Raw genomic sequence first — 24,272 nt, forward strand, 5'->3', positions numbered from 1 at the left:
CTCGGACCAGGCAGTGACACACCTTCACTAAATGTACAATCTCTGCAGGCGTCATTTGATGACGCGGGAAATTAGCATCGGATTAGCAAAAAGGAATGTAGATGTTTTGTCATCCGGGGCGCGAGGGCGAAAGGTGGACTGAGGCGTGACTGATTTTGGAGTGACATCGGCGGGCTTGCTGTGGACTGTGCATGGTAGCCACCATTATGCGGGTCCGAAGCTAACCGCGACCTAGCTAGATAGCCGCTGGTCACATGAATTGAGTTTGATCGGAGACTCGCTTCTTCTTACGGGGATGGCCGACAGGGATTTACCCACGGCGGGTCTTCCCTCGCGGTCCCCCTCCTCCTACGGGGACCGCGGTTCTTCCGATGCGAACGGACACCGCCACCGCGACGACAGCCCGGACGAGACCCTCTCGCCCACCTCGGTGATTTACTTCAAGGAGGCGTTGAGCTCAGTCAACGTGAGGTTCGGGAAGGCTGGCGGCTCCTCCACGTCCCCCACTCCGTCGCCGCGCAAGTATGACTTCCACATCGAGAGTGTCGACTCGAAGCGGAAAAGTGAGTGCTTTGTATACTTGTTACCATTTTATAACAGCACACTTCAATGCAGGTTAGCCTCACTTTTTCATTTGGTAATGTCGGTCTCGAGACTGTGAGTGACTGACATATGCTAGTTTGCTTGCGAGCGTCTGGTCAATTTGCTTTTTAATTTAAAAAGAAAAAAAGATACTGACTTTTACTTGTGTTTATATGTCAGACAAAAAGATAAGATGAGCGAATGTCACAGCTAATACGGCTGGAGGCTAACGTCAACAAGTTTGGTGGATCACGTGACCCTGTCCCGTGTTGGACTTCCTGTTGGTCAGACTGGAGTTACCCCCCCCCGTTTCTCCTCCATAAATGCACATGACTTACTCTTGGTCATCATGTTTTTAAATCAAATTATTTTGATACCTTCTACACACAAAAAAAATTAGTTGTTTAAATAAGAAAATTAGCACTCATTATTTGACTTAATAAAAACACAGCAATAACAATGGATTGTAAAGAATTACAAATCAAAACTGTGAATAATTATGTCATGCTTTACTTTCTTGTGGAGCTCCTTCCTGTGTGTGTGTGCCTTGGCCACCAGAGGGGAATATAATACTAACATAATAAATACTAAAAGACAGTCAAACTGCTCAGTAAGCTGGAGTAATATTAGTCATTTCCGTAGAGGATAAACGATATATGCCTGTGAGTATTGCAATGTTGTCCGTTGTTTACATGTTGCTGCACTATTAGTATTCAAATATCCGTTGCTTCAAAGGTTATACGGTACACAACATTGATACTAGTTTTGTTTGCCTGTCTATGGCGTTTTGCACTGTTTTGGCATGAAGATAGCTGACTTTTGTAAGAAAGTTATGTGGTTTGTTTAGAGAGTGTTATTTTATTAAAATAAATGAATAAATACACAAAGTGTAATTCTTTTTTGTGTGTTTAGTTTGACAGTAAACTTCAACTGCAAGTGGCAATGAACATGTTGAAGCATGCACTTGACCACTTTTTGAAGACTTGTTTATTATCTGGCAAACCGCTCCTTGTTGGGTTTGCTGCCACCATAAATTGCTCGTAACTAAAATTTTTGCTCGTAACTAAAGACAAAAAATCGGACAAGCGACAGCTCGTATCTCGAAACTCATAAATCGGGTGAATCAGAATTATATCGTCACCTTCCTAAAATAACAAACGTTGTTTTTTTTGCCCAAAGCATCTCATTAATACTGGCCACCTGCTAAACTCACCTACATCCTCAGTTGAACAGCTCATGCAATTCTACCCCTCAAATGAAATTATTTATAACTATAATATAATATTCAGTATTTGGTTCAGTTTTATGGGGAAAAAATGACTTGGGCCATTATTTGAGGAAAGTGATGATAAAACTGCTCGGTGATGAAGCGAAAACTTTATTTCAAATTTCTGAAGTGGCCAACAGCCATGTATTCCAATAGATTAGCCCTGCCCCTACACTGAGCGGCATCAGAATGAAATCTACACATTCAGAACCAAAACGAGAGCAATCTCATCTGAAATGACGTTAATACGAAGCAGAAAGTGGAGCAAACAATCTCAATTCTGAGGGGTTTCTTCCCAAATTATGTTATTGGTGGAAAATAAGGAAGTGAGAGATCAGAGAAAATGTCTTCATATTCTTCTACCTTGCCACCAATTTGAGGAAGTAGGGCAGGGAGCCCATGCTATTTGCAGAGTTTATACTTGCCTATAGATGCCACAAAATAGTGGCAAAGCATTGAAGAAAAAAAAAGCATCATAAAAGAACACGCACTGCTATTCCTTCTGGATTTATTTATTTACATGTTCTGTAACAACGGAGAATTATCTGCAAAGCAATCAACAACATGCATGTAGTATGTACACATTCATGAATCTATGTTACAAAAACGACTATTATATATGTATTCAGTGGTTAAGTTATTAGACACAAACAAAGCACCTTCACTTGAGGTTCATCAGTAGCATTAGATCGCACACTAGCTTAAATAACATGTTAGCACAAACTGACGTGAGTCCATGGGCTCACACATGGTCAAACTAACTTTACACAAGTGGTTTCAGTCATCTTTTGCCATATACACAATTTTTAGGGACTGCAGTAAAATTGCATGGCAAAGTAAACTACATGGTGTAGAACAGTACTAGCTACATCAGGAGATAAGCAGAAACATACTTTCAGTTTCACTTTTGACTTTGTGTGCATGAGATGCATTCAAGGTTCGCCAATAAAGCAGAACATCTCAAACGCAGCTGAAAAAAACAGCACTAATGAATGGACTCTTAACAACACTCATTGCCTACACCCAATAACAATATAGCAATTTTTATATAGTGGACCATAGGTTCACTCCTTGCTGTAATTCGGTCATTGATGTGGCATAGTTACAATATAATTAATGATCGACTTCAGCTGGTGGACCTTCCATAATAAATCCATCCATCCATTTTCTACACCGCTTATCCTCACTAGGGTCGCGGGTATGCTGGAGTCTATCCCAGCTAACTGCGGGCTGGAGGCGGGGTACACCCTGAACTGGTCGCCAGCCAATCGGCGGGGACATCTAAACAAACAACCATTCGCACTCACATTTACATTTACGGGCAATGTAGAGTCTTCAGTTAACCTACCGTGCATGTTTTTGGGATGTGGGAGGAAACCAGAGTGCCCCACACAATCAAGGCCGTATTTGAACCTGGGTCCTCAGAACTGTGAGGCGGGTGTGGTAACCAGTCAGTCACCGTGCCGCCCACCATAAAAATATTGAACAAAAAATATGTAATAACATTCAGTTGTTTTTAGCGGAGTGTACTTCACAAAATCAATACAAACAAAGCACTTTGTCTATCCGTGTTGTGATGTGTTGCTTTTTTTGTATTGGCGCAACGCATCATGGGCTGTATAGCTTTTCTAGTGATTATCAGTTGCTCACTACTTTTCAAGTTGCATTGTGGGATACATTGAGGACACGATATAGGGGATAACCTATACGCACTACACATGCAACCAGAACTACAAAATGGCAAACTCATTGTATAGGGCAGTGGTGCCTTGTGATACAAGTGACCCGGATGACAAGTTTTTCAAGATACAAGCTGTTGTTTGGGGAGATAAATATGTATGGCGTCATGTTTTATTTGGCTTGAGCAAGAAGATGACAGCCTGTGATTTTTTATTTATTTTTTATTTTTTTTATTTTTTTTAAACCACATTCCTGCTGATTGGGTTTTTAGATATCCCTAACTGGGAACTCCTGTGCTGCTTGCTAGCATCCTTGGCATTAGGTTGGCCTCACTGGGGACCACCATTATACCCTCCCCCCTTTCTCTCTCTCTCTCTCTCCCTCTTGCACCATCTGCTCACGTGACGCCTCGCTGGCTGCTACCCAGCCCTCCTCCGCCACAGCGGTCGGCCATCTTGGTCAACACCCAGTGTGTATCCAGCCGCCACCAGCCCCAATTAGACTTCGGAGGAGGGTGGTGGGTGATTTTTTAATTTTTGTTCTTCTTTGCTTTTAAATCCCTCGCCCGCACAAAAGGCAAGAAGAGGAAGGGAAAGGGGGTAGAGGGGCGAGAAAGCGCAGCACCTCAGTCAGTCACAGGAAGGAGGAGAGAGACACCTGCTATAGACATCCTTTTCATCCCCTCACTGGGAATTTCAGGGGAGCAAGCACACCGCCTGATTTTTGCAGAGTCATCATCATCACCACCACCGGCTGCCATCATGTCGGATCTGACGCCCCAGAGCGAGACGCCGACGCCCACCACCGACAAGATCACACAGGCCGCCCGGGAGACCATCTATCTGTGCAACTTCCGCGTGTCGGTGGACGGCGAGTGGCTGTGCTTACGAGAGCTCAACGACATCTCCCTCACGCCGGACCCCGAGCCGGCCCATGAAGGTAGGATTCACGGTGGGGTTGCCAACCAGGACCTCCATCATCCCTCCGCCAGAAAGAGCGGGTTTGGGATAGTGTTGCCATGGATTTGAGGCCACGTGATATGTATCTTGATGATGTATCATTTAGCCACCGTTGTTAAAAAAAAAAAAAAAAAAAAAAAAAAAAAATGGCCATGACGCTGCATTTAAGGTTGCGCCCCTTGTTGTTGACTAGCTACTTCAGCATCTCTAGCCTCGCCTTCCCACAAATCACTTAATTAATCCCCACTAAATTTTCTTCATAAATGGAGGCCCCATCGATCGTTGCCATGATTCAGAACAGGCAGTTGTGTCTTTTGTTGTTGTAGTTGTTTTGTCCTTGAAAAATTTCACAGTATACCACCAAACAAAAATCTAAAAAAGTGGACACAAAGGTTAATTAAGGCGAGAGTTTGCAGTGTTAAAACTGCTAGCAAGACCTGAATGTAGCCTCACTTCACATATCCTCCCTGAGTCTTTGACCAAAGCCACGCCCCTCAATAACGTGCACAAGAGCGATTGTCACTATTGTAGAAGCAACAACTTCGCCAACGTGATAATTAGTCACAGAATGCATATCCAGCTTCAATAAAATAGCAGCGCTAGCAATAGTAAGATTGCATTAGCACTCTACACAAGCCGATGTTAGCCACAACTGCTACGTTGGTAGCCACAGTTACCTTGAAAAAGTAACTTTACTGATTACTTGATTTCAAAAGTAACTAAGTTAGGAAAAAAGTAACTTTTTAGTTACTTTCAGCAGCTGTCAAGTGGCAGGAATATCACTTATCCACATTGCAAAAAAAAGCATTAGCTTAACCGTACCCATTACTTGGTAATGTACGCCACACAAATTACAGAAAGATGTCATCAATGAACAAATAACTTAAATATGAGTGTAGTTGAAGTCACATTAAATGTGCAACTTAGTGCAGACTTGACATGGGAAATAGCCACCTAAATATAAACAAGCACACCATTCTCAGTACACTTTAAAGACTCTCAGCTGATAGACCGACAGACAGACGGACACAGACTGTAGCAACCCTGCCGATTGTGTGGGGGTCCATGAAGGCAATTTTGTGTGTGTGGTGTGTGTGCGTATAGTGTACAACGAACCTTAGTATTGTCCTGTTTTGAGAAACTTGAAGTAGTGACTTTATTAACAGCTTGGGTATGCCAATCCTTCATGCCAAGGAACTGCACTACCAGTCAAAAGTTTGGACACAGTTTCTCATTTAATACCATGAGAAAGTGTGTCCAAACTTTGGCAGGTAATGTATGTTGAAGTGAGTTAAGAAGCTTTTTGCTTTGCCTCCATTTCTAATTCTAAACCTTCATCCCATCAATGGGGAGCATCACTTGATTTTAGATTTCCCCTATTTGCAGCAGGGCTTAGTCCCTATCACCCATGAATAACGAGGTTTCACAGTGTGAATAATTAAACACGAGCCTCCCACCTACCCACAGTCTCGGAGCACCTGGAACACCCATGAACTTATGATCTCTCATTGCACACCGGTTGGCAAGGACTGAGCTTGGATTTGCAGTGTGTATGCATTTATATTTTCAAGCTCAAATTGGGCTGGACATTTTTCCTGTTCATTCACAATGCAGTTCAACCTCCAAAGTGGAACGCTTTGGTTGAATTGCAAATTTCAGAGCAAATTTTGCAGTATTGTAAAGTGAATTTATCCATTCCTGGGTCATGCTGTGGCCATCACAACACCTTCATGAACTGTACAGGCTTCATGTACATGTTTTAAGTAAATATAGCTGTCATACAAGTGTAGATACAATTGTTCCCTACCCCACTGTAATAAAGAGTAGCCCAGTGGACCATAAATTAGCACATCTCAGAGGCACCAGGTAATGAAGTATTTCTACTTCGTTACTTGAAGTAGAAGTAGAAATTTGGGGTATCAATACTTTACTGGAGAATTTATTTTTCAGCCTACTTTTGACTTCTACTGCTTACATTTTCATGCAACTATCTGTACGTTCTACTCCTTATACTTCCTCTACTACCTTATTCTATTTCGTTTTGGATTGTGTTGTCGTTCAGAAACAAACAAAAAAAACTGTCCAAATATATCGGGATAGAGAGATTTTGTTTGTGGTTGGATGAGAGCTGTCAAAGAGAGAGATGATGAGCTGTTACAGATCATCCATATTTTGTAATGGACATTACTGAAGGCTAATGCGTTATGCCCGTAACACTGATTGTTCTGGATTTTTGTTGTTTTTGTTTGTTTTTTTTGTTTGACAACACGGCAACTCCAGATGCGGCGTTGTTCCCCCGCTTCATAAAATGCTTCAATTTGGAGCTGAGTGTGAGACTCACGGGCTTCCCCAGCTTAATTGATCGAGAAAGAGGAAACACCGAGGGGGGCTCTTCGTTCGACCAACTTGCCGTAGACTGGCTCAGCCAGGGCACCCCACCTCGGACCACGAGGTGACGAGGACACATCGGACCCTTCCCCGCCGCAGGGCACCCTGCCAGCGCTCCGAGCTACCCTTTTTGAGTGCCTGGACAAGCTCCGTGGAGACCGAAGCGGGCAGCACACTTCCTTTCGGAACGTCTTCCGAACAGCAACATACGGGCTCCGGCTGTCCTGCCTGGGAACTTTTTTTTTTTCCCCCTGCTCCTTTTTTATTCTTCCCCCGTGCGGACCGGACCGGCCAAACATTCGGGAGCTCGACCATCCTCCCTAAATTGTGTTCCACACATACAAGTCCAACTCGTGGTCTACTAAAAGTACAGATTAGTGCATATTTGGGTTTAAATTAACAAAAACAGGAACCCCCTGTTATATACATTGTCAGCCCATGCTCACTCCCAACCTCACATCACAAGTAATTCACTACCTGTATCATTTGTGTGTGTTTGGGTTCGACAAAAGACCTCTGATTATCGAGAACTCTTATCTAATTCATGTAGCAACCTTCAAATTATGAGACTGAAAAAAGGTTTGTCGTCACTTTGTCCTGACATTTTATACATCTAAAAAGTGACGTGGGATACCCCTTTAAGAGACAAAACAGCTTGGTTTATAACGCTGGAACTTAAAATCTCGCTAAACCGGAAGTAACGCAGGCGTCGCTTCCGGCTTAATCTTTTTCCAAATTAATTATATATTTGATTTAACCCTCATATACGCTACACATGAGTTGATACTTCTTCGACAGAAGTCTTCTTAAACCCTAACATCTATACTGCGACATGAGTAATGAACGTGAATGCTTTTGACACCTCGGGCACATTTTCCTCCAAGTTCTGAAGTATTGGGTTTCAATCTGAGTTCTGTCTTGCATGTGGGGAGTTTTTCTGTTCTCCCTGTGCTTCCCACATTCCAAAAACATGCATGTTAGGTTCAATAAAGACTCTAAATTGTCTTTGGTTGGGTGTGAATGTGAGTGTGAATTTTTGTCTGTGACCTGTGATTGGCTGGCGACCAGTCCAAAGCGATTACCCTACCACTCGCCCCAAGGTTAGTAAAGATGCACCCGTGACTCTGAGGACAAGTGCTCTAGAAAATGGATGGATGAATAGACAATACAATTAAAATAGATTAAAACTACTTGCTGATTTTGTTTTTTAATTAAAATGTTCAATTCATGCTCTGTGTCATGTAGATCCCAAGGACCCCATCACCATCGAGAGGCTCAACCTGATGAACATGGCCAAGCTGAGCATCAAAGGTCTGATCGAGTCGGCGCTTAACCTGGGACGCACGCTGGACTCGGACTACGCCCCCCTGCAGCAGTTTTTCGTAGTCATGGAGCACTGCCTCAAGCACGGCTTGAAAAGTAATGTTATGCAGTATTCAGACAATGCTCCTAAAGGGAGTGATACATTTTTGCGGACGTCACGTCACCATCTGTCCCTCCTCAGCCAAAAAGACCTTCCTGGGCCAGAACAAGTCGTTTTGGGGGGCCTTGGAGCTGGTGGAGAAGCTGACGCCCGAGGCCGGCGAGATAACTGCCAGCGTCAAAGACCTGCCTGGCCTCAAGTTAGTTGAAATTCACCCATCCTGTACCAAAAAATTGTATATAGATATATAGATAACTAGAGAATGAATGCAATTTCTGTAGAAAGGGTGTGTGAATGCTGAAGCTGAACTAAAATGCTGTGGAAGTAATTAAATTGTAGAAAATTCAAATGTGAGACTTGAAGTTAGAAGGGTTTGAATCAGGCAAGAAAAGTGGAAGGAGAAGGTAAATATTTAAAATACTTTATTTTGTAATTTGGGAATTTTATTTTGAAAATGTTGGAATTTGGGAAATGTTATAAATGGTTCCATGTATGTACTGAATGAGCGGAACAGTTTGAAGTTGGAATGGTTTGAATCAAAATGTAAAAGTAGTGGAATGATTAAAATTGGTGAAATAATAATAATAGAAGCATTCACACAATAACACTGAATTTTGAATGCCAGGACGCCTTTGGGAAGAGGACGCGCTTGGTTACGGCTCGCGTTGATGCAGAAGAAGCTGTCCGACTACATGAAGACCATAATCAACAGGAAGGACCTACTCAGGTTTATGACAGGCTCTGCATTTTGTCCTTTACTTTCATACTCATCATAAACCTTTTTTGTTTTTTTAAATATATAAATGTGTGTAGTGAATTCTACGAGCCCAACGCTCTGATGATGGAGGAGGAGGGAGCCGTCATCGCCGGACTGCTCGTTGGGCTCAATGTCATCGACGCCAACCTGTGCATGAAAGGAGAAGACCTGGACTCGCAGGTTGGTCTGCTTTAAACGGCATGGATTTCTGCGGGACACTTTGGTTTAATGTGCAGTAAATTAAAGCGAAACCTCAGTGGCCTAGTATTCAGATGTCCGGAATGCGCCTGAACACATCGTCATATTATCAGCATCAACCTGGAATGAAGCAGCCTGTTTGTTTACAATTGATTTTCAACACAACAGAGTACAGTGGTACCTCGACTTCTAAATGACCCAACTTGTGCTCAGCTGATTTTTATTTATTTTTTATTGTCTTGAGCTGCGAGCAGAAATTTGACTTCCGAGGGCAAGCTTTGGGGGCAGCAAACTTCACAACCAGCAAAACTTTGGCAAACAGTGAACAATTCTTTAAAAAAATAAAAACTTTTTTTTAGGTTAGGGCTACATGATGATGATGGCCAAAATGATAATCACAATTATTTTGACCGATATCGTAGTCATCATTATTAATCACGATTATTCCTCATGTTAGGGAAAACATTTGCATTTTTATTCCACTACTTTTCAACAAACAATACAGTGGAGGAAATACTGTAATTATTTGTTCCCTCACTGACTTTGTAAGTTCACCCACTGACAAAAAAATGAGCGGTTTATAATTTTAATGGTAGATTTATGTTAACACTGAGAGACAGAATATCTAAAAGAAAATCCAGAAAATCACATTTAAAAAAAAAAAAAAAAAAAAAAAAAAAAAAAAAAAAAGAAAATTTCATTGAGTGAAATAAGTATTTGTCCCCTACCAACAATCAAGAATTCTGGCTCCCACAGACTTGTCCTCTCACTATACCACTAACTGCAAAGATTGCTTGCTTAATGTCTCAAACACACCCATGTGGAACGGTTTTAATACAGTAACGTCTTTATGAAGCTAGCAAAACAAAGTCATTTATCTATCTATGTGTCTGTAAGTCTATCTATCTGTCTGTCTGTCGGTCCATCCATCCATCCATCCATTTATTTAAAACCTGTTTATAGCATAGATATGAAGAAGCGCAACGTTAGAAAGCCCAGACTCCTTTAAAGAGGATTGTATAGGAAAACAAGCTGTCATTAAAATAATGCAATAATTGCAGTAGTAATGATTTATCCATGTTCTGTTTGGGACTATGGTTTTAAAATAGGTAAATTGGTTTCTTTTGCGAGTAAGAAATATGCAAAATAGTGTGAATCATCATAAACGAGACTGTTATATGGTGGTGTACTTATGCAATTGTTTTTAAACGTAGGTCAATCATATCGTTGTGGAATTGCTCAAAGTTGTTTTCCCAGGAGAAGAAAATCTGTGTATATATACAGTATATATAAGCTATATACAGTACAGTCATAAAAACAAATATTAGACCACCCTTGTTTCTTCCATTTCTTGATCATTATAATACCTGGTACCACTAAAGTCATTTTACCTGAAGAATACAAATTAGAAAATGGAATGAACATCAAATGACCGTCAATTTCCCTCAGTCTGGGGCTCCTCGCAAGGTTTCACCTTGTGTGGTATCAATGATCATGAGAAAGGTTAGGCTTCAGCCCAGAACTACAAGCGAAGGGCTTGTTAATGATCTCAAGGCAGCTGGACCGCAGTCACCAAGAAAAACATTGGTAACACACGACACCGCAATAGATTAAAATCCTGCAGCGCCCGTAAGGTCCCCATTTCTTGTTAAAATAATCATACATATTTTTTTTCCTTGATGAAAGATTTTAGGCAGCACGGTGGAGGACTGGTTAGCACATCTGCCTCACAGTTCTGAGGACCGGGGTTCAAATCCCGGCCCCGCCTGTGTGGAGTTTGCACGTTCTTCCCGTGCCTGCGTAGGTTTTCTCCGGGCACTTCCGTGTCCTCCCACGTCCCAAAAACGTGCATGGTAGGTTGATTGAGGACTCTAAATTGCCCATAGGTGTGAATGTGTGCGCGAATGGTGTACCCCGCCTCTCGCCCGAAGATTGCTGGGATGGGCTCCAGCACGCCCACGACCCTCGTGAGGAGAAGCGGAACGGTAGATGAATGAATGAATGAACAATTTTAACAATTTATCCTAAAAACAATTTTGATTGTCTTTAATTTATTGTAATATTAACAAATTAATTCTTAATATATTATTCAATATATGTATATATATATATATATATATATATATACACAATAACATGACTTGGAAAATTATGCTTTTCCTCATAAAATTTCACCATTTCTCCTTGTAATTTCATTGTATTTTACCTCGTATGTAGAATTTGTTTTTCTTTTCACTGTGGCCCTAAAACTCCCTGGTTAAGTTGCAGTGTGGTTTCAGTGATCAGTGATTCTTCTTAAATTTGTTCTGCAGGTTGGTGTGATAGATTTCTCAATGTACCTAAAAGATGGCGGCCACAGTAGCAAAAGTGCAGAAGGGTGAGCATGACTACGTTCTGAATATTTGAATAATAAGGGTCCGTATTCTTTCCCAAAAATAAGTGTTGATGTTGTTTTATGTCAATTAGTGACGGTCAGATCACCGCCATACTCGATCAGAAGAATTATGTGGAGGAGCTCAACAGACATTTGAGGTTTGCCACGCTGCACGATGGTTATTTAATAAAACAAAAGCTTGTATATAAATAAGCTAGAGTTGCGTCTTATTTTATGTTTGTGTGTGTAGCGCCTCAGTAAATAACCTCCAGGCCAAAGTGGACGCGCTGGAGAAGTCCAACACGAAGCTCACAGAAGAGGTTAGAGACAAGTTTGTGAAATGGATTTATTCCTGTTCCTGCTCCACATAGAGCAACGGAGATTTTAAATTGAATCTATCCATGAATGTATCTAATATGTCACTGTATTGAAGAATGTGATTCAAATTCCCAGCCTAAACTTTCACTGATTATACAATATTTAATATGCTTACAAATGAGTGTACAGTATTTTTAGCATTTTTACACCTCTATGTAAATGGGGATCATTTTTTATATCACTGTCAGTTTTTTTCATGGAAAAAAATAGATATTTGAGGGTGATTCTTTTTTTATTTTCTGGGTATTTTTTTTCCTTGAAAGAAATATTTTCATTTTATTTTTTTTAAATGTCCCCTTTTTGTTTTTCTTTTAAAAATCATTTTAAAATATTTTTTATTTCCTAAAACTTGCTTTTTGGGGAGCATTTTTCTTTAAAAACAAAAACAAAATTTCCGTTAGGAAAAACTACCTTGTTCTTAAAGGGGAAAAAAAGGAGCTTTAAGAAAAACTTTTTGTTTTTTAAAAGAAGAATTCTTCACTTTGTTTTCATGAAAAGAAATTCTTGATTTTTATTTTATTTATTTTTTAACGTATTTTTTTTTTGTAGGAGAACAAAAGGATAAATCTTTTGGGAGGATTCTTGGGTTTTGTTTTATTGAAAACATTTGAGATTTATTTATTGAATTTTATTCTAGATTTTCTTTTTTCTTCTTTCTTTCTATTATTTTCCACTTACTTGAGCGGCAAGTTCACATAATAATTCAAATATATGTCAAGTATCAAAATGACACTGGAGGAGTCAAGAGGACAGACTCATTGTCATATGAAAAAAAAAAAAATGTCTCAAGTTTTCTCATGTATATGTGGTTGTATATAATGTACTATTCATTTGTGCAGCTGGCAGTGGCCAACAACAGGATCATCACGCTACAGGAAGACGTGGAGCGGGTGAAAGAGGAAAGCTCGTATCAGATGGAGTCCAACAGGAAGGTGAATTGTCATCTCATCTTGTTTATGGTAGGTTCTTCCCTGTTGTTTTCATGCATTTTCTGACATTTCAGGCTTTGAGAAGTGACTCTGTGGCAGCGGACGGGCCAGCGCTAGGTGAAACACGCAAGCAGCTCAAGGAGGAGACACTCCTTCGACTGGTGAGCTTCCTCCTCCATTGAACTGCTCTTCAGGTTGCTCGCTTGGTGTGGGGAAAGTATGACCCGCGGCCCACCTACAACCAGCATTTGTTCTTTAATGTGGCCTAGCAAGCATTTTCATGATCAAGAGTTCTGTAAAATTTATTGCATTCATTTATGTTTTTCCCCCAAAATTAGTTCATTTAAATGTATTTATTTTTTCTGTTAATTTATCTCGTTAAATAAATGGTTACCGTAAATTCCCGTGTATGATACGCATCTGCGAAATAGACCCCAAAAATTAGGAAAACCCTTCTACCAATGTATAATGTGCACCAGGGGCATCACTAGGTTATATGGATTGGGGGGGGGGGGGTCTTAACCCCCAGCAGTGCCGTCGCACCTGCACAGTATTTTGTCGATGGGGGGTCAGGGTGTGGTTGCTGATGTTTTGGCAAATCTTTTTCTGACAGAATAAGTAAGGAAGCAATCTTGTGTTTGTGCGTTTTTATTACAAGAAAGAGAGATTTTTTTACAAAGAGAGAGACAGTCAAGAGAGGAACCTGCAGTTGCTTCGCGCCTCTCCCCGTCTCTGAAGAGAACGGAAGAACAAACACGCAGCTAAACTAAAATGGGAGGGAGAAGAGGGAAGACGGAAAGAAAGACCTATTCACACAGTTATTTTGTCCTTGAGAGAAGAGGGAGGCTGGTAGAGCTACTCGGTATTTTTTTTAAAAGTCACACAAGAACAAAGAACTATTGAAGTAATGAAAATCACACAAAAACTACAGGATAATATAATAAAAGAATATAGATTATATTTTGTCATACCACTGATGAAACATTTTCCTCCTTAAAACATTTGTGTGAGTGCACCAGCGGGGTTGGCGAAACATACCGTGTGTATATATATATATATATATATATATATATATATATATATATATATATTATTATTTATTTATTTTATTTTTTTTAACATATTTTACATACACAATTTATCTGGGTTTTTTTTTTTTCCCTTTGTTTTGTTTTTTTTTTAAAGCTGATCTACCTGGCCCACTAGTCCCGTATTTAAAATCAAATGTGGGCCTAAAGTTCGCCCACCACTAGTCTGGCATGTAAAATGCACACCGCATTATGTAGAGCTTAACTTTTCCTCGTGCAGGACGTGGAGAAGGAGCTGGAGGTGCAGATCGGCATGAAGCAGGAGATGGAGCTGTCCATGAAGATGCTGGAGAAGGACGTGTGCGAGAAGCAGGACGCGCTGGTCGAACTCCGACAGCAACTAGACGACCTGCGTGTCATGAACCAGCAGCTCAGCCACAAGTCGCAGGTACATTGCGTTCAATAGACGGCCCTGGACAAGTACAATGAATTGGTTTATTTTGTATTAATTTATCTCATGAGATAATTTAAGCGATTTATTGTAAAGTTGTCCTATACCGTGTGAGGGAAGGATAGAACAGGGACAGAAGGGGAAGCATGCAGGCAGGACAGAGGTCGTGGGCCCATCTGTATAACTGAAGAGTGGTGGGAGTGGCTATGTAAATTATAAACATCTATAGGAGCAGAATGTAAGTGAGGGGATACCCAAGAAATTCGCATAGTTATGTTATTTGTTGCAATGAATGACTGGCCTCACACCCAGCGAATAAGTCCCAGGGGTGTGTCTGCAGACACATGCAAGTGAATTGACACCGTTTCGAAGTTGATTCACTTGTAATTTGAGGTACCACTTTATAATATTAAGTTGTACCTCGAAGCATAAAGTTTATATGTACGAGAGCTGCTTGATGAAAAGAAGCAGAAATACTATTTTTAACTGAACGGCCAAATGGTCTCTTCTTCTCCAGAGCGCCGACGCCAGCTCCAAGCAGAAGACCGACGCCATGGCTCGTCTGGAGGACAAAATTAGCCAGATGTCAGGCACCGTCAAACAGATGGAGAGCAGGTGAGCACCTCCGAACCACACCTTTTCACCACTACCGCTAGATCTTTTTGTTCAAAACTTTCCTGTTGTCTCCCTTCACCACCTCCTCCTGTTTTTTTCTATCACCTTTTTTGATTTCCTTCATTTTTAACCACGGCGTTAGTGAGAAACATTTGGTGAAGCAGGCCCGGAACCTCAACACGACGGCGGGGAAGCTCCTCCAGCTGCAGCAGTAGCCCAATGCTAACGTGCTAACATAGAAATAACCAAACTAGGGAGCTCCTCATTTTTCTTTCCACCGGCTTCGCGTAGAAGACTCAATGCATCTTCCTTGTGTTCTCCCACGCGCTTCGTGCTTCTTGTCAGACATGTTCATGAGCGCTCCCCTTTGTGCAGGGGTGGCGGTCCAAAGAAGTTGTGTGGGAGAAAGTGGATTCATTTCTGGATTTTAGAGCTGTATGTCAACATTTGTCCTTGTAACCATGAGGCTAATAAAACATTCGACCAAAAACAAGCCCACTTTTTGGCATATCCGCTTGCTTTTGAGTTGGGTTGTTATTGTGTGAATGCCTAAAGCTATAGTAGATAACTTTTGCCCCGTCCACCCCCCAAGCTCAAAATCTGCATTACAACTAGGTTTATAAGTTTAAGCCATATCAACATTACAACATGACGGGAATAATTGGTGCTAATTTACTGTAATTAAATTACTTTATTGCAATTCAATTACCTTAACAAATACTGTTAATGACATGCTTACTCTAACTTTCTCACTGTCCAGGCTATATGGACGGGTGTTGTGCAGAATTTGCCTTTCCTTTTCGTTTTGTTTTTTCTTCCACGCTGCGTTGCTTGAACACGGCATGCTCCTTCTTGTGTACATTCTTCAGGTGCCCGATCAAATAACTTACATGTTGTTTGTCTAAGACGCAGCAAAATAGTCCCACGGAGACGACATGTTTTTTCACCGACAAGATTGAAAAAAAACTTTATTGGCTGTCGGATAGTTGCAGTACTACGCCACAAGAGATGTGACAAGGCTAAAAATAAACTAGCTTTTGGATTCATACACGACAGCAACACGGAGTAAATGTCTTGTGCAAAGCCGATCAATGACGTCATTGATCGGATAGGCGACTTATGACATGAAAGCCAATCGGCCAATCAGCATAGAATGCTAATTATCAGCCAATACCGATCAAACCGATCAGATCGGTGTAAAGTCTAATTACAACAAAAGAACAAGAGCCGTTGCTTCAATAGGACGTAGGCAATGCATGTTATGCCCCTTATGCATAGATCAGACGACAAGATTTTAGCCGTAAAATTGGCCCGGTTAGCTATCGCGGGCCATTTCCCAGTTCGGCTCCGACATACTACGACAAAACTTCTTGTAGTGTGACATAATCCACGACCAACGATTTGGCCCTACGATACCCCTATGATGCCAAAATGGAAAAAGTGTAGCATGTTTGATTTTTTGGGGGGATATCATCCGTGTATTAACGAGGACTCTCCGACAGCGCACCTTCACCTTGACGTCGACCAATAGGATTGTGTGCTATGACCGACATATCGGCTCCCGTGCTTGCTGTTGTCAACATACTTGGTCACCGTTGTCAACATTTATTCACTCGCAAAAAACAATATTTACTGAAGCTTTAGAGCATGATTCGACAGAACACTGGCAAGTTTACGTACAACCGTTAGTGCTAGCACTAGCTTGTTAGGTTACGCATCGTTTAGTTGCCCTCCTTGCAAGCCATATCGTATTAAAAGTACGTAAACATACCTTAAGCAGTCCTTAAATGAACGTCCTCGCCTGAGGACTGGTGACGACCACCACACGTTTTTCCTCATTTTGTCCGCCCCCCACAAACACACTCACATAATACATTGGCGTGATCCATTGTTGTTTTTGGCGCCATGGTAAAGAGTGTATCCGGTCACGTTGACTGGTGACACGTTTTCTGGTTCCGCCTCTCCGACAATGTTTGATTTGACAATATAAAGCCCAGTGATCATAAAAGACGGGATGCGGTGGTATTGGAATACATGTCATGTCGTGTAGTGTTGCCACTGTCTGAGCGAGATACGGCAAGATTTTATGGCAGTAGTCTGACATAGTGCAATCGCGAAAGACCAAATTTTTCAAGTAGTCGAATTCAGGCATTATATGTGATTCTACAACATTTTTACTGTTTTGAAGGACATGCGTCATTTCTGTGCCGTCATTTGCTGTGTGCCACCAATCGGGCCAGCGCGAGAAATGAATAGGGCATTCATTAAATATAAAAAATAACATACTGACAAATACAGCAAGATGTTAGTAGAGGAGCTGAATGGCTTAATCAGGATTGTGTCATCTCCTCTAGTAGTGGATTAGGTGAAAATGACTTTTTTTCTTTTAATTAAACAAAAAAAGTTGTGGAATATAGCTTTAGGAAATTTGTATTAATATATGCTGATACCTGGGAGGTGCAATGACTTCTTCTTAAACCAAAAATGTGGATTACAGCTTTAAGATCAAATCTAAAAATACAAATATTTTAAAAGTATAAAATAAATGGGGGGGGAAAGTACATAAATAAATGCATATAAAATAAATACATTTCTAATAAATGTAAGTTCAATTTAAAACAGCTATTTAAAAATAGTTTTAAAACAAATGAAACAACATATAAATAAATATAAAGATTAACAATGTTTTAAAAGTGTAAATGGAAAAAAATCAATAAAAGCAAGCAAAAACTAATTTGTAATGCATTTCAATTCCATTTTAAAATTTAAAAAGTATTTTTTTTAAATACATCTATAAAAACAACAAAATATAAAAACACGAGGAAACCTTTACAATCTTTTTTTTTAATATTAAAATTCTGTATACTTTTTTGTACTTTGTATATTTTTTGTTTCTGTCTTGATAAAAACACACACAAAATTAAAAATATAGAATTTATAAAATATATATAGAATTTATTTATATAGGTTTATGTCATAAATGTGTGATTTATATAACAAATCAATCAAAGATTTAAAAATATATTTAAACTTTGTGTAAAACAATGAAAATGTCAAATAGAAAAATAAAAAATACAAAATGCTGACGAGCATTAAGAAACAATTGTATGTAAACTCTTTTAAAATAAATTTAAAATGAACAAAGCAAACAGAGCACACAAAATAAACATAGAACAAATGTCCCAAAAAAATCAGTTTAATTCGTATCATAAAAAATACAACAAAATAGCAAGACAGAAAAAGTTTTACAAACTATTTTAAAATTATTTTTACATAGTGGCATTAATATTATTATTCCTGGCTTTTTTTTTTTTTTTTTCACACGCACACGGTTCCAAATTTCTCCACTGATTTCAAACCATTCCCAGAATTCTCCACAAGAAAAACAAATACTGGAAATTTACAAATTCACGTCCAATTCCATGTTTCTCAACCGACTTCAAAATGTTGGACATTTTAAAAGTCCCTACTATTTAAAAGATTCCACATTTTCCTTGAAAAGTTCCCAAATTAATGGAGAAATTTTACAAATGTACCTCTATAATTCCGCTTTGCTAATTCTTTTCAGTCTCACATTCTACTACTCTCAGTTTGCATTGTCTGCCTTCCTTTTAAGTTTGTTTTATTTTTTTTAAAGTTGTTTTTGCATCCCTCCATCACCATTTACACATGCAAAAAAAAAAAAAGATGTAAGCAGGCTGAGCGGGAAAAGGAGGCAGCACTGGAGGCCAACCGCCTCTTCAAGCGCGAGTTTGGGGACAAGATCGAGAGTCTGGAGGTGGAGCTGGAGCAGCTCCGGAAACACAGGTAACCCCCAAAAATCCAACCCAAGGATGCCAATAACTGTTTTTCCCTGTTGGAAATACAGGACACAATGCCTTGACCTACCAGTTTAAACCTTTCTTTCCCCACGCTTGTAACTCAAAACACTCTTATCTGAAATCTGAAATCACCTTTCCCATTGAAATTGTTCAAATGTAACTCATTTGTAACTGCTCAATGTAACGGACAATCGGCTATAACAAGACGACCCCAGCCCCTATTGATCCATTATATCAAGGTTTCACTGTATAGCGCATTTTATACACAAGGTAATTTAATATGCTTTACATGATTGAAACATGAAAAATAATTATAATGCTCAATTATAAGCATGAGGGGGTGGAGAATCATTTTTAATCTGTACTTGAAGACATTGACACTTGGGGCTGACTTCACTTCTGTTGGCAACTTATTCCGTTTGCGTGCAGCATAACAGCTAAATGCTGTTATGTAAAAAGAAGTCAATGCTTGCTGATCCGAGGACTACAGGTGTATTTATTTAACGACAATTTGGGGTCCAATATATTTATTTCCTGAGGTCCAACCTGGAGGTGGAGCTGAGGAGGGAGCGAGAGCACCACCTCGCCAGCACACAGACCGAGGACCTCCCTCAAGTACATACACTAAATAATCGACATACATCTTGAGTGTTATCTCGCAAGGCTTGTTAATGAGACTTTCATGCTGTAGCCTCACTCAGGATCTCCAGCGATGATGAAGGATGGCCAAGTGACACCAGAGGAAAAAAGCAGCCCAAACTCCAGCTTGTACGTCCTTTCAACAACATGGCAGCTGTTTTGAAGCGTGTTTTCAACTACATAAATATTCCTATATTTGTATTTCCCTAAGGTCCCTCTGCCCATCTGATGATGAAGAGGTAAGGAGCTTTTTCAGAACGATCCGAAGGCAGGGGATGTGTGTACATGCTACTTACATCAGGAAAAAAGTGACATTAGCATCTGCTTGTAAAATATGAATTTGTATATGGAATTTAATTTATATACAAACAAATAATCGATTCTAGGGTCAAACTGGCTAGCCTAAAACCTTTTAGTCACATTTAAAATGTCAAATGTTCTTGTCACATAAGTGTAAGCATAAGCATTGTATACTAAATTCAATATAAAACTACTTACCGTTCAAAGATGTATGAGAGCCTCAGTTTTTTTTTTATATATATTTACATACTTTTTAGTTTTTACCTTTTTTTTTAGTTTATTTTAAATATATTTCTGTACTTTTTTTTTGGTTCCATACATTTTATATACTTTGTTATTCTCATTTATTTTTTGTAAATGTTTGTACAGGGTTAGCGGCACGGTGGGCGACTGCTTAGAGCGTCTGCCTCACAGTTCTGAGGACCCGGGTTCAATCCCCGGCCCCGCCTGTGTGGAGTTTGCATGTTCTCCCCGTGCCTGCGTGGGTTTTCTCCGGGCACTCCGGTTTCCTCCCACGTCCCAAAAACATGCCTGTTAGGTTAATTGACAACTCTAAATTGCCCGTAGGTGCGAATGGTTGTTTGTTTGTACGTGCCCTGCGATTGGCTGGCAACCAGTTCTGGGTGTGCCCCGCCTCCTGCCCGATGATAGCTGAGATTGGCTCCAGCATGCCCGCGACCCGAGTGAGGTGAAGCGGCTCAGAGAATGGATGGATATTTCGATTAACTTTATAAGAAGAAAAGTTGACACTAATCTTCTTCTTAATCTTATATCTACTTTTAGATTTTTTTTTCCATATGTATTTTCCATAATCATTTTAATTTACGTTTAAATGTTTGTTTAATTCTATGTAAATTAGTTTTTATCTATACATCTTTAAAAATATTTTTTTTGTATTTGTATTTTCAAATATATTTTATGTACTTTCATTTCATTAATTTTTAATTATTCTATTCACCTTTAAAAAAAAATTACATTCATGTAAGGTACTGTGTAATTTAAACATTTTGATTTATATTTTTAATGTACTTTTTGAATCTGAAACCTTGGTCGTTTTTAATATATTATGCACTTTTTATTATACACATTTGTACATACTTTGTATTTTTATCTTGTTTTTATTCATAATTAGGTTTTGCTCGCCGCCTAAGTATAAGCAAAACACATGCGTGGACTTATTAGTAGATGTTCACCGGAGCTGAAGTCTGCCGAGATTTTGCTGACGTTTCTTCCATGCAGAAGGCCTCTAAATGTCAGATTGCGGAGATTTCTTGTGTCCAGCCCCTTCGGGCCACACCACATAATTTGAAATGACATGATATATTATCATGATAAGTAAGTGCAAGTAGAGATGTTCCATTTATATGCATGTTTGTTCATGTCCAGGAGGATTCTTTTGTGGACATTAGTGAAGCTTCCGTGTGCAGCATGTGCGAGCAGGAAGACTCCCTCCTTAGAACAAAGGTACTACCGTGACAATCCAGCAACCGAATTGAACTTTACTATGTGAAGAAATTACGCCTGACTGATGCATCACAAGTCTATCATTGCAATCCATCGTGTTGACAAATTCCAATGAAAAGCATGTAGTGTATCATTTTAAATGGTGCCACATTTGTATGGATGAGCAGCACAGGTAAGTATGTTGAGGTTCCGGCCATGGAGAGAGGAGAAAAAAAAGCGAAAGAAAATCACCAAATCTCCTTTGTCAATGCCTTTTTATTTTGTTTTTCAGAGACAGTGCAAGAACTGCAGCGGCGTGTTCTGCGAGGGCTGCGTGTCCAATGAGCTGCCGCTACCGTCATCCATCTTGCCCGAGGTGGTGTGCACCGCCTGCTACACTCTCTTACTTCAGCAGTACGCTTCCACATCGCCAGCATAAAAAGACGCTTTCCTACTACAACTGGAACTGCAACATGCACTTTTTGTTTTACAAACCAAAGGCTCTCATCATGGATGCTTACAGTGGACCCCCCCCCCCCCCCCCCATTTATCCTGGGGGGATATATTGTGGACCCTCCCTCGACAGGTGAAAAGCCATGAAATAGAGAGACCATATACATTTTTCAAAACAAAACAGAAACAACCATTGTTTATTTAAACACCAAAATATTCAACCAAACCATATTATTTTGTCTAATAAAAGTCTTAAGGGAAATTTGCTAGATTTACAGTAATTGTAAACCAAACAACTGCGACTTCAAAAGACAAAAAGCAGCAACACGTACAAACAATTGTTCTGTCTCTTCATTTGTCATGCTACATCTCTTCCAGTAGAGCTCAATGCTGCCAGGCATGTTGTGGCACAGTATGGTACTACACTGAAGGCACATACTGTAACTCTAAATGCAGATTTGCCTGTATCTTGTAAAAACCCATTTAAAAAAAGTTCACTTAAAAATCTGCGTTATAGTGGGGGCCTGAGCAATGAACCACAATGTAGCAGAGGTTCACTGTATCAAAAAAAAAAAAAAAAATGTGCCTTTTTGTCTTGTCATGGAGACATTTCACCTGGTTGTCAAAATGAAAAGACTGTTTTAAGGATGTAAAAGTCAGCCTACAATCTTTTAACCTCCACTTTTTAGATTAAAAAAAAAAAGACCAGATCTGCTTGAAATAAAGCCAAATAATCCACAAAGTTTCCTCTTGTCTTCATGTTCGGTGCACTTTTTATTTTGTTTTTTACAAACAAGTCTCAATCATCTCAAGTTGCTGAATGTTATTTTTTGTTGAGTAAAGAATATAACATAAATGCTTCGATAATAAACAGATTTTTTTTTTTTAAATCCCTGCTGACTAGAATTCAAGCTTTGTACAACTACTGTAACCTAGATATTTTTTCTTTTGGTCTGAAAAAGTATCAAATAAAATAGCATCAACAAGCAAAATGATGCATATCCAAATGTGTTTTTAATAGGAAAATCCAGATTTTTTTTCTTTTTATGACAAAAATCCATTTGTTGTTGAAGGCATTTTTTTCATCTGACAAATAAGTTGAATTTTGATTTTTTTTTTAAGCCGTTTTGTTGAAGCATGCATACAATTTAGGACTTTTTTAAACTTAGAAAAACATCCCTATTTCTACCTATGAAATGCAGAGTAGTTTTTTTCAAAGCATGTTCAAATATATGTATCTTTTTTCTTTTTCAAATATATGTTCCACTTTTTTAAATTTTAATCCCTCGCCCCCAAATGCAGGTTAAAAAAAGGGTTTCTGTTATTGTGAAGCATGCATCTCCAAATTGTGGTCAACCAGGGGAAAAATGTTTTGGGGACAAAATTAAATACCTCAAATGATTTGGAAATGCATCCTTTCAATTGGACAGCAACTATTCTAATGGGACCGTTCATTTGTACAACAGCAGCTCAGATTGCTCAACAAAAGCCAACAAATTGGGGTTTACTTTTCAATTCAAGTGCAAAACAAGGGAGATGTGAATGTGTTTACACCAGGGATAGTTTATTGTTGGATGCCATACTTGCATAAATACTGTAATCCTGTGTGTCAGAACAAAGAAAAAATGGGAGAAAATAACTGCATTAAGAGGGAAGTGTAAAATGTAAAAGAATTAAGAAATAAGAGTTACCTGATGTTGAAGCTCTTTTGTTTTTCACCTTTCGTTGTCAGGTGCTGAATTGAGGAACAGCTCAATATATCTTTCACCTAAGAACAATCAAGCACATGACAGCTTTTAGTTCCATACATCAAACAAAAGAGCCGCACGTGTGATATGATCAACCCGTTTATCGTGGTTCCATACTGTAACCCAGTGGTCCCCAACCACCGGGCCGTAAGGCATTTGTTAACTGGCTGCAGAGAAAGAATGATCAATTTATATAATTTCTGTTGTATTGCAATTCACGTGCCAATGTGTTTTATTTTGAAAACTGACCGGATCTTCTCCGCCACGACAGCTGCACGTCTCAACTGACACATCGAGACTGCACAAAACGCTTCAATTTCCGGTCGCAGCCGGCTCGAACGCTTCTGTTTTTGGTCCGAGCGGGCTGGCTAACGGCGGCAGAGCTCAAAGAACGAAATCATTTCATAAACTAATTCAGCTCATTACGTTTACTGAAAAGATTTGTTCTTGCGAACGAAACAACACTATATCAGGAGTCCTACTTAAAATAGGGGTTTATCGCAACAGTTAACTCCCACGCACCAAGTCCGCTCTCATACAGATACAGTCGTAGGTTGCTGCGCGACACAGGTAGAACTACTTTTCCGAAGTTAAAAGTCCACTCTCATTGAGGAGCTACGGAATTGCAGTATGGTCTGGCTGCCTACAATAAGTCCAACCCCCACTCCTGCATCGCGCTCACAGTGGACACACCACGAACAGGCGAAGGAGGAAGCAGAAGCGGGGCGTGTGTATGTCTCACACACACACACACACACACAGACAGACAGATAGATAGATATACATACACATACATATATAGACGCGCACGCCACCACAACCGATCCATGAGAAAAATG

The 24,272-nt window shown here is 39.7% G+C and overlaps 2 protein-coding genes across 7 annotated transcripts in view; one reads left to right on the forward strand and one right to left on the reverse strand.

The window, feature by feature from the left end:
* Nucleotides 1-22,390, forward strand: rufy3 (RUN and FYVE domain containing 3). 4 transcript variants are annotated; one of them, XM_061672347.1, is made up of 18 exons: nucleotides 1-563; nucleotides 8,122-8,295; nucleotides 8,381-8,498; nucleotides 8,925-9,026; nucleotides 9,113-9,236; nucleotides 11,567-11,631; nucleotides 11,721-11,786; nucleotides 11,879-11,948; nucleotides 12,846-12,938; nucleotides 13,010-13,096; nucleotides 14,244-14,411; nucleotides 14,932-15,029; nucleotides 18,717-18,836; nucleotides 19,390-19,465; nucleotides 19,542-19,618; nucleotides 19,701-19,728; nucleotides 21,176-21,253; nucleotides 21,525-22,390. In XM_061672347.1, exons 1-18 carry the CDS (start codon nucleotides 296-298, stop codon nucleotides 21,669-21,671), a joined length of 1,959 nt encoding a protein of 652 aa, XP_061528331.1. In that variant the 5' UTR covers nucleotides 1-295; the 3' UTR covers nucleotides 21,672-22,390. The 4 variants fall into 4 exon arrangements, with proteins under 4 accessions (XP_061528331.1, XP_061528333.1, XP_061528332.1 ...); XM_061672348.1 differs by lacking the exon at nucleotides 1-563 and adding an exon at nucleotides 3,947-4,468; XM_061672349.1 differs by lacking the exons at nucleotides 18,717-18,836; nucleotides 19,390-19,465; nucleotides 19,542-19,618; ... (1 more) ...; nucleotides 21,176-21,253; nucleotides 21,525-22,390 and adding an exon at nucleotides 15,172-15,522 and having other exon boundaries at nucleotides 3-563.
* The window catches only part of grsf1 (G-rich RNA sequence binding factor 1), a 9,778-nt gene continuing 7,370 nt past the window's right edge, over nucleotides 21,865-24,272 (reverse strand). For 2 of the 3 annotated variants that reach the window (XM_061672353.1, XM_061672351.1), the window contains exon 9: nucleotides 21,865-23,453. In XM_061672353.1, coding sequence (XP_061528337.1) covers nucleotides 23,450-23,453 — 4 coding nt within the window. In that variant the 3' untranslated portion in view covers nucleotides 21,865-23,449. The remainder of the gene's footprint in view (nucleotides 23,454-24,272) is intronic. The other variant, XM_061672352.1, reaches the window with a different exon arrangement.

This window comes from Phycodurus eques, chromosome 3 (genome assembly GCF_024500275.1).
Source record: "Phycodurus eques isolate BA_2022a chromosome 3, UOR_Pequ_1.1, whole genome shotgun sequence".
Classification (NCBI taxonomy): domain Eukaryota; kingdom Metazoa; phylum Chordata; class Actinopteri; order Syngnathiformes; family Syngnathidae; genus Phycodurus; species Phycodurus eques.

Excerpts from the sequence above, each read along its gene's own strand:
- rufy3 (XM_061672347.1), top strand. The coding sequence starts at position 296 with ATGGCCGACAGGGATTTACCCACGGCGGGTCTTCCCTCGCGGTCCCCC. Across the intron at positions 9,027-9,112 it reads AACAGGAAGGACCTACTCAG|TGAATTCTACGAGCCCAACG; the intron begins GTTTATGACAGG and ends AAATGTGTGTAG. Across the intron at positions 19,619-19,700 it reads AGCAGCCCAAACTCCAGCTT|GTCCCTCTGCCCATCTGATG; the intron begins GTACGTCCTTTC and ends TATTTCCCTAAG.